This window comes from Bombina bombina, chromosome 6 (genome assembly GCF_027579735.1).
Source record: "Bombina bombina isolate aBomBom1 chromosome 6, aBomBom1.pri, whole genome shotgun sequence".
Lineage (NCBI taxonomy): Eukaryota > Metazoa > Chordata > Amphibia > Anura > Bombinatoridae > Bombina > Bombina bombina.
In genome coordinates, this window is record NC_069504.1 from 145203981 (window position 1) to 145223886 (window position 19906).

The 19906-nt window shown below is 37.8% G+C and overlaps 1 protein-coding gene across 1 annotated transcript; it reads right to left on the bottom strand.

The window, feature by feature from the left end:
- Nucleotides 1-2634: 2634 nt before the first annotated feature.
- Nucleotides 2635-7748, bottom strand: PIM3 (Pim-3 proto-oncogene, serine/threonine kinase). The gene is made up of 6 exons (XM_053716629.1): nucleotides 7346-7748; nucleotides 7006-7115; nucleotides 6792-6842; nucleotides 6097-6460; nucleotides 4831-5007; nucleotides 2635-4342 (listed from the first exon to the last, which is right to left on the bottom strand). Exons 1-6 carry the CDS (start codon nucleotides 7428-7430, stop codon nucleotides 4158-4160), a joined length of 972 nt encoding a protein of 323 aa, XP_053572604.1. The 5' UTR covers nucleotides 7431-7748; the 3' UTR covers nucleotides 2635-4157.
- Nucleotides 7749-19906: the final 12158 nt, after the last annotated feature.

A 19906-nucleotide genomic window follows, 5' to 3' on the forward strand; every position in this document is an offset into this window, starting at 1 on the left:
TGAAAAGCAGGAAGTTCAGGAGCGTGCACGTGTCTGCTGCACTATATGGCAGCAGTTTTACAACAATGTTATACATTAGCAAGAGCACTATTCCCTGTCATTTAGTGCTACAGACATGTGCACACTACCTATCTAGATATATCTTCAACAAAGAGCAACATGAGAATGAAGAAAATTTGATAATAGAAGTAAATTGGAAACATTTTTTTAAATTGTATTCTCTATCTGAATGAAAGAAAAATGTTGGGTTTCATCTTCTTTTAAACTTAAAGGGAGTCAAGCAAAAATTTGAAAGCACACGGGTGTATTTCAGTTTTGAATAGTAATGTTTTTGCAGTATGCAGACACTAGCAAAAATGCTTCTAGTAAACGCTATAAAAATATAGAGGCTTCATTTTAAAGAGAGGCTTCTGGGCCTTTTATAAAGTGAAAAATAAGTGTTTCAATATGTTTATTTTATTTTATACCCCAAAGAGAGACAGTTTAAAAGAGTAGGTAATTACATTTTTATCCCCCAAACGGGGTCTTGGGGATCTCTAGGACTTAATACTGTAAAATTGCTTTTCCCTTAAAGGGACAGTCTAGTCAAAATCAGTTTTTCTTGATTTAGATAGGGCATGTCATTTTAAACAACTTTCCAATTTGCTTTGATCTATTGGTATTCTTATTTAAAAGCTAAACCTAGGAAGGCTCATATGCTAATTTTTAAGCACTTTAAGACAACCCCTTATCTCAATGCAACCTCCAATCTCAGTGCATTTTTGTTTTACGCAGCTAGAGGGCATTAGTTCACGTGTGCTATATCGATAACACTGTGCTCATGTCTGAGGAGTTACCACTGTTTAGCTAAAATGCAAGTCTGTCAAAAGAACTGAAATAAGGGGGGAGTCTTCAGAGGCTTAGATACAAGGTAATCACAGAGGAAAAAAGTAGATTAATATAACCATGTTGGTTGTGCAAAACTGGGGAATAGGTAATAAAGGTAGCATCTTTTTAAACAATAACTATTCTGGAGTAGACTGTCCTTATAATGTATTTCTAATGACTTGTTATACCAGCCGCAGAGTATAGAATGTACGAGAAACTGCATTTTCAGGTATGTTTATATAAAATCGTTGGTTTAGTGCTTTGAAACCAGTTTTTTTTTTTCCAATGGTCTGAACTTGCAAGTAAAATTATATCATCACGTTGTGTACACATACTTGCTTCGTTATTTTATAACAGTTTGTAAACCAAAGCCCAACAATGGAAAAATTATAATTTCATTAGTTCTCTTCTACACCCCACCAGCTGTGTTTACATTGCTGGGACTTAAAGGTATAGTCTAGTCCAAATTAAAAAAAAGTTTCACGATTCAGATAGAACATGCAATTTTAAGCAACTTTCTAATTTACTCTGATTATTAATTTTTCTTTGTACTCAGTTTCTTTTTTGAAAAAACAAGAATGTAAGTTTAGGAGTTGGCCCATTTTTGGTTCAGAGCCTGGGTAGTACTTGCTAATTGGTGTCTAATTGTAGCCACTGATCAGCAAGCACTACCCAGATACTCCACCAAAAATGGGCCGGCTACAAAGCTTATATTCTTGCTTTTTCAAATAGATACCAAGAGAATGAAGAAAAATTGAGAATAGGAGTAAGTTACATGCTCTATCTGAATCATGATAGCTTAATTTTGATTAGACTATCCCTTTAAGACCCGGAAGGTTTTAGTATAGGTGGGGATAGCACAGGTTAAATCAGCCATTGCAAATGATGAAATAAGGAGCTACTTGTAAACAATTTAATACACTCCAGCAGGTGAAATGGATCATTGGGAACAAATTAAAGAGTAAAACATTTTTGGGTAAACTGTCCCTTTAAAGGGAGCTGAGATTGAAGGGTTTAAAAAACCACTTGCACCCCCTTTAAGTTCTGTGCATCTACTGTCCACTTCCGTGTTTCTGGGGCTTGGTGATGTCATCACGTCGTACATGAAGTCACTGGCGTGGCCGGTTTTCCTGGCGATTAGCACCGAAAGAAGCCATCCCTAGAGTACATGTGGCCGTTGTTAGCATTTTATGCATTGTGTGGATGACGACCATGTCATCGCTTGCTGTTAAAAGTGTTAACATTCAATAGCACAAATTCACATTAAAGGGACATGAAACACAAATTTTTTCTATCATGATTTATAAAGAACGTGTGATTTTAAACAACTTTATAATTTACTTATATTATATAATTTTCTTCATTCTCTTGATATACTTTGCTGAACAGCATATCGAGATAGGCTCAGTAGCTGCTGATTGGTTGCAGCACATAGATGCCTCGTGTGATTGGTTCACCCATGTGCATTGCTAGTTCTTCAAAGGATACCTAAAGAATTAAGCAAATTAGATAATAGAACTAAATTGGAATGTTTCTAAAAAATTGTATTCTCTACTTGAATCATGAGAGAATTTTTGGGGTTTAGTGTCCCTTTAATCGATTAAATTCCAATGCAGATATCCAGTGTACTTTAGAGCATAAGTGATAATATGCTAGGTTTATATAGAGATTATCTTGGTTGTCCCTTCTTTAAATTTACCCTTATTTAATACATAACCCACCTAGAATCTTATATTCTACATAAAGAATTTAAGAAACACAGGACAATTTATATACAAAAAGTTTAATTGAAATACTTGTATAAAAAATATGATCTCCATACATTTCACACTGTAAAACGGGGAGGGGGGGGGGGGGGAGAAGAGAAATAAAAAATAAATAAAAAAAAGCTGCATGAATGCAACCAGATCGCAAAAAAACACACAGCTATTAAAATAAATTAAGGTTTTGACTCAACTCTTGCATGGAGACTGTATAATGCCAATAATTTAAAATTGTCAGAAAAAACAAACAAACCAGCATAAAACTTTACATTTCTGGTATAACAAACATACCAGGCACAAAGGCATATTGACCAATTTTAAACAGTCATTCTATGTTCCTTAAATTAGAATTTGTACAATAATTACCCACCTTAAAAAAAAAAAAAAACCTTACAAGTGCCATGGGGGAAAAAAAAAAAAATTAAAAATGAAGGGTAGGGAGACAGTTCAGACATGACTGGAATGCAGAAATTAAAGTTACTGGTTAGTTTCCATTCAAAATGAGACAGTAGAAATGGAAGGGAAGGAAAAATAAAATAAACCACTTAGAATAGTAAAGCAGTGTTGGGTACTGTCTAGAAAAATAAATTAACTAAATAAATAGTGAGAAACCTAAATAATAAATAGCTGTATTACACAGAAAAAAAAAAAAGTTTAAATACAGGAAAAAAAAAAAAAAAAAGTTAAAATTCCTTGAATATTGCATTGATTGTGCATTTAACATGCCTAAACATACTTAAGACTCGCAGGCTGACATTGTTTGGGAGAAAATAAAATAGGGGCTTATTGTGCCCAGTGGTACAGTTAAGAGAATTTACTATTCCTGCCAAAAAAAATAAATAAATGTATATAATATAAATCCACACATCAGTTTTCAAATGTCTGTGCAGTTTACAGTTAAGTATTGGAGTAGCAGGGAAGGGTGGATTAATAGGTCAGTACATTTAGGTTTAAACATTCCACCTTAAGACAGGTGGGATTATTCCAACTGTTCATGAAGAATAGTCTCAGACTTCAGGGGCTATCCCAGTAGGCATGTTATCCAGCGCTAGACACTATGACGACATGGAGCTTCTTTGGGCATAGTATGCTCCAAAATAAATATTTACAGAAAAAAAAAAAAAAAAAAAAAAAAAAAAAAAAAAAAAAAGGCGGATGGGGATGAAAATAAGAGACTGAAAAGGGGTCCCACTTAAGCAGCTTTCAAAAAAGGCACTCAAAAAGCAAATAAAAAAAATCTAGTCCAGGCTCTATGAGAGCAAACAGTATACTATGTATAGAAGAGGTCACTGCTTTTTATGTAAATAAGGTCAGTCTTTTGTATAAAGTGCTGGCCTTCAACACTCAAAACATCAGTAAGTCCAAATGAATTCTCATTCCAGGGAGATAACTGCAAAAATAATATAAAATCCTGTATAAAGATTTAACTAGGGAATTAGTGTATGTATCAGCCCCTTGTGTGTGTTATTGGCAGCAGCACTGTGTTTTCTGCAAATGCTCCCTTCCCATTGTGAGATACTGGATGTCCTATAGACTCTCATTGCTTGAGCTTGTGCTTGATGAATCTGTGTCAATTGTCCTTAGTCTTAAATCACAGTCTTCAGATTTTTCTAGGTCGCCCTTGCACATCCACGGGTGATCAAAAATTTGTTCAAGGGTTGGTCTGTCAGAAGGCCTTAGTGAAAGGCACCACTTGATAAGCTGTTGGCACTCTAAGAAAAGAGGAGAAAAATAATAAAGTCAATGAAATAGGAAAACTACAATTAAAGGGAAACTGTACCCAAAATTTTTCTTTTCTAATTCAGAAAGAGCATGCAATTTTAAGCAAGTTTCTAATTTACTCCTATTATCAATTTTTCTTCATTCTCTTGCTATCATTATTTGAAAAAAAGACATCTAAGCTTTTTTTTTGTTTCAGTACTCTGAACAGCACTTTTTTTTTTATTGGTGGATGAATTTATCCACCAATCAGCAAGGACAACCCAGGTTGTTCACCAAAAATGGGACGGTATCTAAACTTACATTTCAAATAAAGATACCAAGAGAATGAAGAAAAATTAATAGGAGTAAATTAGAAAGTTGCTTAAAATTTCATGCTCAATCTGAATCACAAAAGAATTTTTTTGGGTACAGTGTCCCTTTAAACAGGATTTACAAACAGGCTATAAAATATAGATGTAATTCACAATATGCTACATACCTGGAGAAATTATCCTTCTAAAATATAAACGAACTCGTACAATTTCTTCATCTTGCTCAAAAGGGATGTCTCCGCAGACCATATCATACAGTAGAACTCCCAGTGACCAAACAGTTGCTGATCTCCCATGATATCTGTGGTACCTAACCCACTCTGGAGGGCTGTAAACTCTAGTGCCTGGAACAAGAAGTTAAAATAAAAGGTCACATGAGGTCAGCAGAACAAAAAACAAAACAAAAAAAAGCATCACACACACACAGGGCTCTAAATCAGACAAAGGGTTCACCCTCCCTAAATCTATTGCAATGAAAAACACTGTATGCATCAGCTGTTTACAAGCAAGGCTCCCTTTCAAGGACCACGTGGCGTCTGCAGCATCACTCCAAAAATAGACACAAAAGGAGGGTGTGCAGTGGGGGAGGGAAGCAATCCTATCTCCCTGCATCACCTCATCCCAGATACATTTCCCAAGCAAAAGGCACTGCTGGTATTGTTCAAGCACTCCCCATCCCCCATGGCTGTGTTCAGAGGCTCAAGCAGCTCCCTAGGCTCTCCACTGTTCCTTGGATACCAAACAAAAACCTGAAATCTGTAAAAGCGCCTAGGTCACATGGTCTAGTTTCGGGTTTCACAACAAACAGATGTGAACTGAGGCAGCAGTATAGCTAGCCAACCCTATAGTATACGCCCACAGCAAGAGAGGGTGGGGAGATGGTCCACAACACAGATCTGCCACACACACACACACATACCAAGGACTCCAGCACTGCATAGTATACGCCTGTTTCAACCACTCTACTGTAAATGAACCACCACATTTAATTTTGACATTCAAATTCTTGCCAATCTTTATAATAAAACACTAAAATAGATATGCAATATATTGTAATTAGGCATTTTCTAGCTCACACACACACAATTAGTGTATGAAATAAAACTACAGAATTTATATTCACAAATAAAAAAAAATGCATGCATGCAAAATTAAAACATCTTTCAGATCTCCACTACACTATAAGCAAATATGATTTGTAAAACTTCACTAAAATCAGCTCATATCAGTGTCGGTACAGAAACACGATCACCACCCTAACAGCATCAAGGAGAGCAGCCTCTGCGTCACTGGGTGGAATCGCCTACACTATGCAGACACTGGTTTGGGAGGGGTGAGGAAAAAACTGATAATATTCATAGTAGGTACATTAAAATGAAGCGTGCACTGATACAGTTTAGCATTGCAGATACAAATGAGCGTGGCATACATACCATCAAAATCTGTGTACACTGTGTCCTTGAGAAGAGCTCCAGAGCCAAAGTCTATGAGCTTAAGCTCCCCTGTCCTCAGATCCACCAACAGATTTTCATCCTTGATGTCTCGATGGACCACCCCACAGCTGTAACAGTGCCGTACTGCCTCTAGTACTTGACGGAAGAAGCCTCGTGCAGTACCCTCATCCAAAGCCCCCTTCTCTGTTATGAAATCAAATAAGTCCTTTACAGGCTCTGGTCTCTCCATGACAATAAGGAACCCATCAGCTCGTTCGTACCAGTCTAAAAGCTTTATCACACCTCGGAACCCTGAGCCTACTTTTTTTAGCAGGACAATTTCCAAGGGCACCATCACACCGTTCTGGAAAAAAAAAGATTAAAGCTCATGTTATAATCAATTACATATATCTACATTGATTAATAAAAGCCATTCAATTTAAACTGTTCAATAATAATCACAGCATTTTCCCCTACCAGGTTATAACAGGTTTGCCCCCCACCTACACATCTGCTGCATTTGGGGAGGAGATAAAAACCCGCCAAATTCCCCACAAAAAAAAATCTAAACAAAACAACCCTGTGATGTTTACAATTGATCAAGTATGTTACCCCAAAGCAAAGGAAACCCCAGCACAGGAAACTCCCCGATCAACTGTTACATTTCCATTGCAGCTGACATATGTAATACTTACTAGGGTTCCCCAGTCTGTGACTCTCTCCTTGGATACGTGTTTTACAGCCACCTAAAGAGGGAAACAAAAATGAGGTTTTGAGTGACATTTCCATGGTATGTTGGGCAGAACCTTTACATTCTAGAATGTTGGGTCAGGGGAAATTCAGGGTGTTCAGCCATGACTAATCAATCCACTGTAAAATGCATTTGCATTACTATCATCTCATCCTTACCGGCAGTCCGTCAGCAATCCTGCTGCCTGAATACACGGTACCGAAACCACCACTGCCCAGCACGGAGCCGACTTGGTACACTTTGTCAAACGGTTCCTTGTCCACTTTCACTATAAAAAGTAAGAAATAAATATAATCAAAATACAAAAAAAAAAAATATATACTATAAGACATAATCTATGCAAAAATGACTTAAGTGCATTAAAAAAATACAAGTTATAAATAATAAAAAACCCGATTTGACCCGTTGGCTACAAACAGCCAACAGGGAAGCATTGGGTTATACCATCCAATTCATTTGTATTGGACAAAATCTTCACAATAAATATAACTGCTTTACCTGGTTGCAGGATCTTAACCGGTAGATGATCCATGGTGGTTGGGTTGCAAATATGAGCCAATGAACCGAATTTGGAAAGTAACATCTTCAACCCAAAACACTTAGGAGAAATGCAGACGTAGTAAAATAATTATTCAGGCGTACAGCAGAGACTCGAGTGTCCAATGTTTACAAAAATCCACAATTGCACATTAACAAAACAGTCCCTGTGCTTTCAAACATTAGATAAATCCATTAAGATGCAGAAAATCCAGATGATAAATACAAAATAAATAAATATATCTCCGTGTTGGTAAACGTAGGCAGCTGTAATGGTTTCTCTCTGGCGGTATAAATCCACTAGGTTTTGAGGTTATTAATTGAATGACAAGCAGCAGCCACTGCCTCCTCAGGTTTGAGCTCAATTACTGACAGACCTGCCTAATATTTTGGTACGGCAAAATGCCACAGAGTGATATCTATCCGCGCCGATCTAACGACTATGGGGTTATAGAGAGGAATGATTTTCTCGCATGCCGAGTGCTGCATAAATGTTAAAATACACCTACAAATACCCCCAGATAGTAAAACGCCGATAACACAATTCCACGGTTAATGGGACCCGTTTGTTTCCAACAGAACTCTTTTACTAGTAGTAGCTAGACGCGGAGGGGTACACTGTCTGAAAATTTAGTCTCACTCTGTTACTCGTATTAGCAAGTAGAAACGTTTATTTACATATTTATGTTGTGGCAGTTCAGCCAATCAAATGATTTCATTTAGAATTCGACGCCAGACAGCGTCCAATAGGAACGCCAAATATTTGCATATGCATTAGATAGAAGAGGGGCGTTGGGCGGGAATTCCTCGGCGCGCTTTTTTTTCTCTTCTCATTTCTGGCAGCGCTGGGAAAGGTCAGAGAAGCTGAGACACTGCGTCGGAGAGAAAAAAATGGGCGGAGGAGGAGTAGATGCTCTTGCCAATTACACAGTGCACCAAAAAAAAAATCACGATGCTGGTTGTGCATTAGAAGAACGACTTGTGTCTATGCGGCCATATTCTTCTGTAGTTGATATAGGCGGGATCGCATGGAATATTTTTTTTGCGTGACCTTTTTTAATAAACGCATCGTAGCAGATGCGTGATCACAATAAACTACCTCTCAATACAGAAAAGTAGCCTTTAACCCGTTGTATGTTAACCGATTTATTATACTGTATTATACAGCCTGTTTCTAACTCGTAATAGGGTACTGTATCACGTATATAATTAATAACGCACGAAACTTTGGGTGTTGTATTAAAATAAGGAGAATGGGAATAGCTCTTGTTTAAAAATATGGTCAATTTATGACCGCAAACGATATTTATTTTTTTACCTATGATGGGAAAACCCGTGCTCCCACTATGTCAGCATTTTACTGCATGGTCAGTGTGGTTCCAGCAATCTGCCACAGAGGGCGCTAACTATCCAAGAAACAAACCACATAATATTGCTGATGCTGAGCGGGAAGAGAATACTATAGCAGCAGCGAGACTCGGGGAGAACCGCTGCATGTCTAGCATACTTTAGAGGGGAAATGCTCGTGAGGTCACACGAGGATAAAGTTGTAGAAAGCGAGACATTGTGGAAGGGGGGAGACGTGTTCTGCAACATGCTGTCTCCATCCCTTAATTTTACGCGCTCTTGTTGAGCAGCTAGTACAAAGAAACCTTGTGCACGCAGCTCACAAAACCACACACTGATATATAAATAAAAAAACATGGAAAAAATCTAGGAACCCCTCAGTGCTTTGTAATACAGGTAAACGCAAGGAGACCATGTTTGTATACTGAAATCTAAAATGGAGACACAATTCTTACATGTTGTTTAGAACATGTTTTACTATGTTTCACATGAGCTAATAAAACATTGAATCACTATTTTTAGGAATGTGTTGGCCAGAATAAGCCTGCTACAAATTTGCTTTATTGCAAACTCCGCATGTAACGCTCAATGTGATTTAAACTCATCATTTTCAGTAGCACACAAATATTTTAAAGGGATACTGAACCCAAATTTTTTCTTTCATGATTCAGATAGAGCGTGCGATTTTAAGCAACTTTCTAATTTATTCCGTATCAATTTTTCTTTGTTCTCTTGCTATCTTTATTTGAAAAAGAAGGTATCTAAGCTATTTTTTGGTTTAGACGCTGGGCAGCACTTTATTGGTGGGTGAATTTATCCTTCGATCAGCAAGAACAACCCGGTTTGTTTGCTAGAAATGGGCCGGCATCTAAACTTACATTCTTGCTTTTAAAATAAAGATACCAAGAGAATGAAGAAAATTTGATAATAGGAGTAAATTAGAAAGTTGCTTAAAATTGCACGCTCTATCTGAATCACAAAAGAAAAAATTTGGGTTCAGTGTCCCTTTAACTCCTTGATTGTTGGAGGCATATGGAGAAATAGTTAAAGGGCCATAATAGTCGATTAAAAAAAATTACATGCTCTGATAAGCTAGAGCATATCATTTTAAGACTATTTACCATGCAGTACTGTGTGTTTTACCCCACAAATGGTTTAAACACACAGTAGAAGTACTGCTCAGGACCTGCAGGTTCTGAGTGGAAACTGCAACTGATCCAATCAACAGTGCTAGTTACACAGCTGACATTAAAGGGACAGTATACTGTAAAATAGTTTTTCCCTTAATGTGTTTACAATTGCTTTTTTTACCAACTGCAGAGTAAAAAATGTATGAAAATTAGCTTTTTAAGGTTTATTTCTGTATATTAAAGCTCTGATTTTGTGTTTTGAAGCCACAGCCTAATAAAATAGGTTGAGCTTGTAGGTATAATCAGATCTCATTACTGTATCACATTGTGCACATATACCTGCTTCTTTATCTTATATCTGTCCTTAAAACAATCACCAATACTTTGAGAGAACAATGGAAAATCAACATTTTATTACCTTATCTCTGCTTTATCACACTGGGAGTGTAATTTCTTCTGCTGGCTGTGTTTACAAAGCTTATCTATAGCTGGTACGCGCGGCCACAAACTTTCAGAATAGGTGGGGATACCACATGCTAAATTAACAATTTCAAATGCCAATATAAGGGTAAAGGAGCTACTTGTAAACAATTTAATACACTCCAGCAGGTAAAGTGGATCATTGGGAACAAATTAAAGGGGAGAAATTTTTTGAGTAAACTGTCCCTTTAAACTTACATGATTCTGATAGAGCATGCAATTTTAAGACACTTAAAGGGACATTAAACACAATTTTTCTTTAATGACTCAGAGCATGCAATTTTAAGCAACTTTCTAATTTACTGCTATTATCAATTTTTCTTCGTTCTCTTGCTATCTTTATTTAAAAAGCAGGGATGTGATGCATAGGAGCCGGCCCATTTTTGGTTGAGAATCTGGGTTATGCTTGCTTATTGGTGGGTAAATGTCAGCCTCCAATAAGCAAGCGCTATCCATGGTGCTGAACCTAAAATGGGCTGGCTGCTAAGATTTACATTCATGATTTTCAAATAAAGATAGCAAGAGAACGAATAAAAATTGATTATAGGAGTTAATTAGAAAGTTGTTTAAAATTGCATGCTCTATTCCCTTTAAATTCACTTCTGTTTTTAAATGTGCTTCGTTCTATTAGTATTCCTTGTTGAAAAAGAATACAACAATTCCAAATCAAAAAAGCAAACCAAGCTCGAACTGGATACAAAGAAAAGTAGTTTATTCCATGTGGAAGAAGAGGATACAAACGCCTGATGCGTTTCGTGCATGCTCACATGCGCTTCATAAGAGGCTGATGAAGCGCATGTGAGCATGCGCGAAACGCATCAGGCGTTTGTATCCTTTTCCACATTGAATAAACTACTTTTCTTTGTATCCAGTTCGAACTTGGTTAGCTTCTTTGATTTGGAATTGTTACATTTGTAGCGGGAGGAACACCGCCCCAGCCTTACCAAGCCACAGTTCAGGTACCCAGGATTGGTGTAGCTTGCCAGTGACGAATATTGGCTTGGATATGCATGCACAACTCCCTCCCTGGCCTATCACAGGCACGGACATCCACTGACGTCAACGCTCCTATCAGCACTCCAGTATCCACTATCGGAACACTGCGCCTATAGTGGCGGCCAGACTACACGCTTATTTGGGACATTTCCTGCTGCTGAGACTGGAGGGCTTACTCGCCTAACGGATTTCATCGGCAGAAGTTGTAAGTTGAAGCATCAAGGAGGAGGAGAACGCTGCAGAAAGTGTACAAGTTTACAAGCCGGTATAAGCCATGAAGGGCGTTCTGCACCTGTCCATTGGGAGAGATAAGTACTGACTCACCTGTCTTAACATTTCGGACCAACCATTAAAGGGACACTGAACCCAGATTTTTTTCTTTCGTGATTCAAATAGAGCATGCATATTTAAGCAACTTTCTAATTTACTCATCAATTTTTCTTCGTTCTCTTGCTATCTTTATTTGAAAAAGAAGGCATCTAAGCTATTTTTTGGTTCAGTACCTTGGACAGCACTTGTTTATTGGTGGGTGAATTTATCTACCAGTCAGCAAGAACAATCCAGGTTGTTCACCAAAAATGGGCCGGCATCTAAACTTATATTCTTGCTTTTCAAATAAAGATACCAAAAGAACGAAGAAAATGTGATAATAGGAGTAAATTAGAAAGTTGCTTAAAATTGCATGCTCTATCTGAATCATGAAATTAAAAATTTGGGTTCAGTGTCCCTTTAAGATACTTGAACTCTTTATTGTACTATAAAGGCTAAAATAATAAAGGACACTCGATCCTACTAAGCACTACTTTATACAAGGACTCAATAGGTTGAGAACTCTTAACCCCGTTATTTGGTTTTCACCTCATAGTGCCATATTACACATTTACTAGTTTCTTAAGTAGTATAATACTGTTTGGCCTCTCCTTTGAGCATATTATTAAATTGTGTCTTTTGTGAATAATATGAAAAAGAATACGCACATACCCTACACTAGTTGATGCTTGCACTCATTTGTCTCTTGTGATTGGCTAACTAGATGTGTTCAGCTAGTTGCCACTAGCGCAAAGCTGCTCCTCCAGCAAAGGATAACAAGATAATGAAACAAATTTGATAATAGAAGTAAATGGGAAAGTTGCTTAAAATTGTCCTATCCAAATCATGAAATATTTTTTGGGGTTTCCTCTTGTGACTAGACAATTTTTCGATTTTCTTACCATTAAAGGGTCATTAAACACTGTGAAATGATAGATTTTATCTATAAAAAAAACATCTGCAATAAACTTTCATTATTTAACGTGTCCCTTTTCCTGCAATTCCATTCTGAAATTGTGAACTTTTCAGTTCCTGTTAGAAATGGAAGTGTAGAACACTATTATATCCCACACAGCCATTGGCTGCACACTCTAATGACTTATTTATAACTGTCCCTAATTAGCCACAGCAGAGAAGGTAACCTAAGTTACAACATGGCAGCTCCCATTGTTTAATAGCCACTAAAATTTACACTTATTTTTTCATTATTTAAACAGCTAATGAAACCTTAAAAATCCATCTACATTTTATTCTCAGACTAATCTTTTCTTTGAATGCATAATTCTATTTAGCATTTATTTAGTGTTTAATGTCCCTTTAAGGACTAGGGCTATTTTTACTTTATTGTGATGTTTGTGTTTAACTGTAATTTTCCTCTTACTCATTTACTATAACTACACATTATATACCGTTTTTCTCGCCATTAAATGAACTTTCTAAAGATACCATTATATTCATCATATCTTATAGTTTAAAAGAGAAGAGCAAGACACCGGAACTCTGTGCAGCGTTAAAAACACCTTTAATCAACTCCTAACATAAAGTAATACACTCACAAGATAAAAACATATGTGTGCGTTTAGTGCATTAATGAGCACAAACATATATCACTATATATCCTGTTCTCATCTGTTCTTTTCTTTTTTTTAAGGACCCCCCAAGGTAATCCAATGATGTCCGTATATGAATAGCAGATGATAATGTTTATATGTCCCAAATATATCCAAATAATAGGACTTACTGATATATCTTCTGAGGAAAGGTAACCCTCTGCTTTATCGCGCCCTGTCTGTTCAACTTGTAGGGTACGGAAGCCTCACTAGGACAGCATCACAGGAGCTATGGCACACAGTGTAGGAATATATTTTGACAACTTGGAGTAGCCGTATAAGCTTATAGTCTACAGGCTGAGGGTGCAGAGACATAAGGTTTTGTGGTAGCTTGTTACATGGATTGTAGTTGCCGCAGTGAGTCATGGAGTTACTTTGGTTCAGATGAGAGATGGAGGAGAGATGGTAAGTCTCTCTGAATAGGTGTGTTTTCAAGGAGCGTCTGAAGCTATACAAGGTTGGAGACAGTCTTAAAGTGATTGTAAACTGTATTCAATAATTTCATAGTATTTAGTATTAGAATGATATTCACATTATTTATTTTTCGTAAAATTTTATACCTGTCAATCTTGTGTTAGGCAATTATAGACCCATTATTCCAGTAATTTGGATGCAAATGGAAGTAAGGAGACTGCTCGATAGTTAGAAGGGGTGGAGGGGCCAGTGAAGGCATTTTTAGAATTTGTGATTGGTGCATGCTTGAATGTATCAGAAAATGTGCCAGCAGTGAGAGATTGGTTAAAAAGGTCAGTTAGGATAGGGGTTAGTGAAGCAGAGAGAGAGAGGGAAGAAGTTGTGAAGGAATAGGATCAAGTGGGATGTGAGATGTGGATGTGAGATGAGCAGAAGATAGGAGTACTGAGACTTCTTCCTCTGTTACAGGAGGAAAGAAGCAAATACTTTTGTCAATAGAAGGGGTGGGTAGGAGGGCTGGTTTTAAGGGGTGTGAGGTGTATATGTCTTTTCTAATGGTGTAAATTTTATTTTTAAAGTGAACAGCAATATTCTGAGCAGTGAGTTTGGTAGTGGGCGGAGGTGCAGGCGTGCGTAGAAGGGAGTTAAATGTCGAGAACAGCTTTCTGGGGTTAGATGCGTGAGTTCTACCAGTATGACAATTGATAACTATGTAGTGTGTTGAACTTATGGCAGCAACAAATAGAATAACTATGAGATATAATGTGACCGCACCACCCTTTTTAGAAAATATGCTCAGGCACGGGATAAAGTCCGGTCACAGACTATATAATAATAATAAAAATCAAAAATCCCAGCCAATGAGTCTTAGAATAAAGAAGTTTTTATTCTTCAACAAAGGATATGATCAGAGTGATCTTTCACACTATGCAATTATAACAAACATCGGGGAAACATCTGATGTAAGTTCACTCAGATCCACACATACCCCATCCACCAAACACATCCGTGTCCAACAATCAGCACAAATTATGAAAAAGAAAACATCAGAAAATAAAAATAGTATCCAAAGTGAAAACTTCACTGACACTCCCAGGGCGTCCCCAGGGAGTGAAACTAGACACCACCAAATAAGGACTGTATTAAAGTTAGAACCATTGAGAGTGTCCGCTAGATCCGTAACTCTGTAATATTATATGAACCAAAAGTGTCTCGTAATGTTGCGGATACTCCTAAAACAAGAGTGTCTCGTTATGTTACAGATATTCCAACTGTAGCAATGTGTGATCACTTGAAAACATAAGCAAATATCTTGTTGCCAATATACGAAAACAGTCACAGGAAACACAACATGTTACAGTATTTGTAATCCATAATGGTTAATTCTGGGTAACGACCTCAATGACAAATCTTGTAGTTATAACAATGTTACGGTTCAAATGTCCCTTTAACCTGACATGCTTCTGGCCATGTAATGTATAGTGGGGAGCTGTAAGCGTAATTTTGGCCCAAACACACACTCTCTTGAAACTTCACTCACGGTATCCTACACTACATCATATGTGTAATTCCTTACTGAAGAGGATACAGTGTATTCCACAGTTAGCTTCTACCCAAGCTGCGAGTATCTCATACCCTCATGGCAGCTTGTGGCCTTTGATGTATTGGAAACAGAGAAAATGCATAAACAGCAGTGTTACCTCCTTCAGCGTATGTGTGTTTTTATAGGTAATACCGTGAGACTCGGTTCTCGCCGTCTATCTTCAGTGTGGTTATTGGGACCCTCCAATATAGAATTCTAGTCTCACCTCACAATTTCTATGGCTCAGACAGCAGGATAAGCAGGTCTCTGTGGTGGCGTCTAATCGTTCTGACGCGCGTTTCGGGACTCCGCCCCTTTCTCAAGGAATTTACAGGTAATGGTGGGGAGGTGCAATTTAAACAAAATCGTATGTATCCCTATTGGCTAATCGCATGCACACCTCCACTCTGACATCACGCTATACACATGCATTTTTGTTATCATTGCTTAGTTAGAAAACGAATATATCTAAGACTCACGAATGGCTATTAGTTACAACCGAATGAACATTATCGAAGTTGAACAACCACCGCACTGTTAATACCGCAATAAAGTGCCAATGCACGACACATTCCCAGACAAAACTCGCATATCCCACCGAATATGTAATCAAAACGAAACAAATGCACGGTAAATGCTTAAAAACTTTTTTACAACCGTTCACAACAATTCTCAATTTCAGCTCTATGATAGCTATCATCAATCGCAACTTAATGGATAAACTCCCTGTCACTGGTATTCTGCACACAGGATGCCAGTGAGAGCTGACTTATATTTACTGTCATATGTGGCGGCTCAGCATCGGGGGTCCCTATACCGGATACCCTACTTACAAACAGATACAAAAATAAACTTATGAAAAATTAAAGCTAGAGTAGAACTGAAATATATCTCCCACACAGGAAGACGTATCACAAGGGTCTCAAAAGGATTCTTTCTTACCTTATTTAATATTGGTTCACGAAATCATATTTTATTTGACAAATGAGTCACACAGAAGAAATTCATCTCTATACAGTCAATAATATTTTCAGGATAGATAGTGGATTTCCAGCTACTTCTATACATAGGGAACTGTACGTCATGTATAATGTTTGATTGTCACAAGACCATATCAAACCATCTTAAAGAAGAACACATTCTATTGATACCTACAGGAATGTGAGAAAGCAACTCACCACTTATAGACTGAGAGCATTATGGCTCAAATAAAATTTCCCCAGGAAATGTCTCTATTAAGGCCTTTGGGGACCATGGTATCTAATTGTCTGATCCATTGTGCTTCTTTGCGAAATAATATTTTTTGTCTGTCCCCTCCTCTATGTAAGGGGGGGGACTCCATCAATGACTTGAAAACGTAACTGACTCTTGTTGTGTGCCAATCGAGTAAAATAATGGGCCACAGGTGCATCTTCGTCATCCTTGCCTATGGCTGCTTTGTGTTGACGTATCCTATCACGGACAGTCTGCGTGGTCTCTCCTACATATGCCAGGCCACACGGGCACTTAATGACATATATGACATATTTAGAATTGCAGGAGAACCTTCCATTAATTGGAATCCTTTTGCCTGAAAGAGGATGGGTGATGTGATCCCCTTGTAACATGGAGTGACAGAGAGCACAATTCATACAGGAAAAAGAGCCTTTCTTAGTAACTGTAATGGGTTTTCTCATGGTACCCCAATCAGCCCGTATAAGTTCGTCTTTCAAGTTTCTATTTCTCCTAAAAGAAAATAATGGAGTCTCATTGAAAATCTTACCCACGTGTATATCCTCTCTTAACAGGTGCCAGTGTTGTAGTATTATCCTTTTGAAGACTTTACTATGTGATCCAAAATGGCTCACAAAGGGCACCGAAAATTTTTTGGATTCACGAGTGGTCTTATTCAGTAGGCTAGCCCTGTCAATATTCAATACTTTATTCATATTCTCTTCCAGAATTTGCATTGGATAACCTCTATCTAAGAATTTTTTTGACATTTCATCCAATCTCTGTAGGCAAATTACTGGATCATCCACAATCCTTTTGGTCCGCAGAAGCTGGCCTAATGGAAGGTTTTTGATCAGCGAGGGGGGATGGAAACTTTCATACCGTAAGGTGTTATTCCTATCCGTTTCTTTAGAGAATAAATCACTTCTGAGTTTGTGGTCTACAATCGATATCATAGTGTCTAAAAAGCTTACTTCAGACTTGCTTGCTTCTATGGTAAACTTTAAAGATTCATGTGCCGAATTGAGTTTTGATACAAATTGTGTCAAACCATCGTCACTGCCAGTCCAAATAAAGAAGATGTCATCTATGTAACGATACCAGCCCAAAATGGACTTCTTGTAACCTTCATCCCTGTAGACCACATCCTCCTCGAACTTCCCTACAAAGAGGTTCGCATAAGTAGGTGCTACATTTGAGCCCATTGCCGTGCCTTGTTTTTGGACATAGAATGTATCTTCAAATAGGAAATTTTTTTCATAAAGAATGATCTTAAAGAGATCTTTGATGAGCCTTCTTTCACTCGGGGAATATAGGTTGTCCTTGTCTAAAAAATAGAATATTCCCTCGATTCCTAACTCATGAGGAATCAAAGTATATAGGCTGGCTATATCCATTGTTACAAGCTGGCTATTCGCGGGAACTACCAGCGTTGATATTTTGCACAAAAAGTCAGTCGTATCCTGTAGATACGAACTTAAATAACCTAATAAAGGTCTAATGAGTTGATCCAAGAATACCGCAATCGGTTGAAACATTGAATCAGTGCCTGCGACAATCGGTCGACCCGGAGGGTCAAGGAGTTTTTTATGTATCTTGGGTAATACATAAAACACCGGTATAATCGGATGTTCTTTAATCAGGAATTTCGCCTGTTTCTTTGTGATGATGTCAGAGGCTAAAGATTCCTCAACTATCTTACTGATTTTGCTTTTTACCCTGAATGTGGGGTCAGCCGTCAATTTAGCATAGTTCTCTGTATCTTGTAATTGTCGGAGGACCTCCTCCTTATATTTATTTTTATGCATAATAACAAGGGCACCGCCCTTGTCGGCTGGCTTAAGGATCAAATCCTCATTTTTCTGAATGGATTCAAGTGCTAACTTCTCTTGTCTAGAAATATTAGATTTAATTTTTGTACGAAAATTTCTTTTGAATTTTTCAAAATCCTTTTTGATTAAAGTAATGTATGCTTCAACTGAAGCATTAGTATGAGGAGGATTGAAAGTGCTTTTAGGTTTAATATTTCGTACATGAAATTGAAATGGACTGGTAGACTCAGCTTTGTTTCTTTCCTCTTTATTCGCAAAAAAGCTCTTTAGTCTGAGATTACTAAAGAAACGATGGAGGTCACATTCTAGTGCAAAAAAGTCTGGGGTAGTGGTTGGGACAAAAGATAATCCCTTTTGTAATACCCCTAAAATTGCCTCACTGATCTCAATCCCTGATATATTCACTACTAAACTCTCTGCTCCCTCCGATTCTGTCGGGTTGAGATCTGATATGTAGTGTCTCCTGTGTTTCCTCCCCCCCCTCCTCTTCCTCTTCTTCGATTCCTTGTGCCACATCCTCTTAAGGGAAAAGGGACTAAAGAGTCACTGAAATCACTGTCAGATGAGGACTCACCCGGGAAATTATATAATTGTGCCCCTCTTCTAAACCTTCTAAAAGGTGTGAAGTCTGGATTCCGCCATCTATAGACTTTGTTATTTTGGTAATCAGTGAGGTCTCTCTGAAAATTCTTGTATTTCTTACTTTCTAGACTTTTTTTAAAAGTAGAAAGATCACTGTCCAATTTGGATTTAAAATTGCTGAAATCTGTTTCAGTCTTTAACTCCTTGAGAGACAATTCCACTTTGTCAATCTCCTGCTGCATTTTAGGTAGTTCCTTCTGTATATACTCAATTGTCAAAATTAAGATATCATAGGAGCATTTATTTAGAATGCCCTCAAATTTGTCACAGTACTCTGGATTCTCCCTAAATAGTGTGGGATGAAGGTGACTTCTGAGACCCCTTGGAATACGCTTCTGTCTGAAGTATTCTGCTAAGGTAACCGAATGCAACTCATATTCAATTTTTTGCTTAATCATCTGCTCTAAACTCGGCGGTTCCTTAACATCAGGTTCATTGTTCAAAAAATCTCTATTGCCAACACATAGGGTAGCTATTCATGAGGCATCCAAATCTGAGTAAGCAAACATCTTAGTCCCCTCCATCGTACTCATCACACCATGAGAAAACCCATTACAGTTACTAAGAAAGGCTCTTTTTCCTGTATGAATTGTGCTCTCTGTCACTCCATGTTACAAGGGGATCACATCACCCATCCTCTTTCAGGCAAAAGGATTCCAATTAATGGAAGGTTCTCCTGCAATTCTAAATATGTCATATATGTCATTAAGTGCCCGTGTGGCCTGGCATATGTAGGAGAGACCACGCAGACTGTCCGTGATAGGATACATCAACACAAAGCAGCCATAGGCAAGGATGACGAAGATGCACCTGTGGCCCATCATTTTACTCGATTGGCACACAACAAGAGTCAGTTACGTTTTCAAGTCATTGATGGAGTCCCCCCCCTTACGTAGAGAAGGGGACAGACAAAAAATATTATTTTGCAAAGAAGCACAATGGATCAGACAATTAGATACCATGGTCCC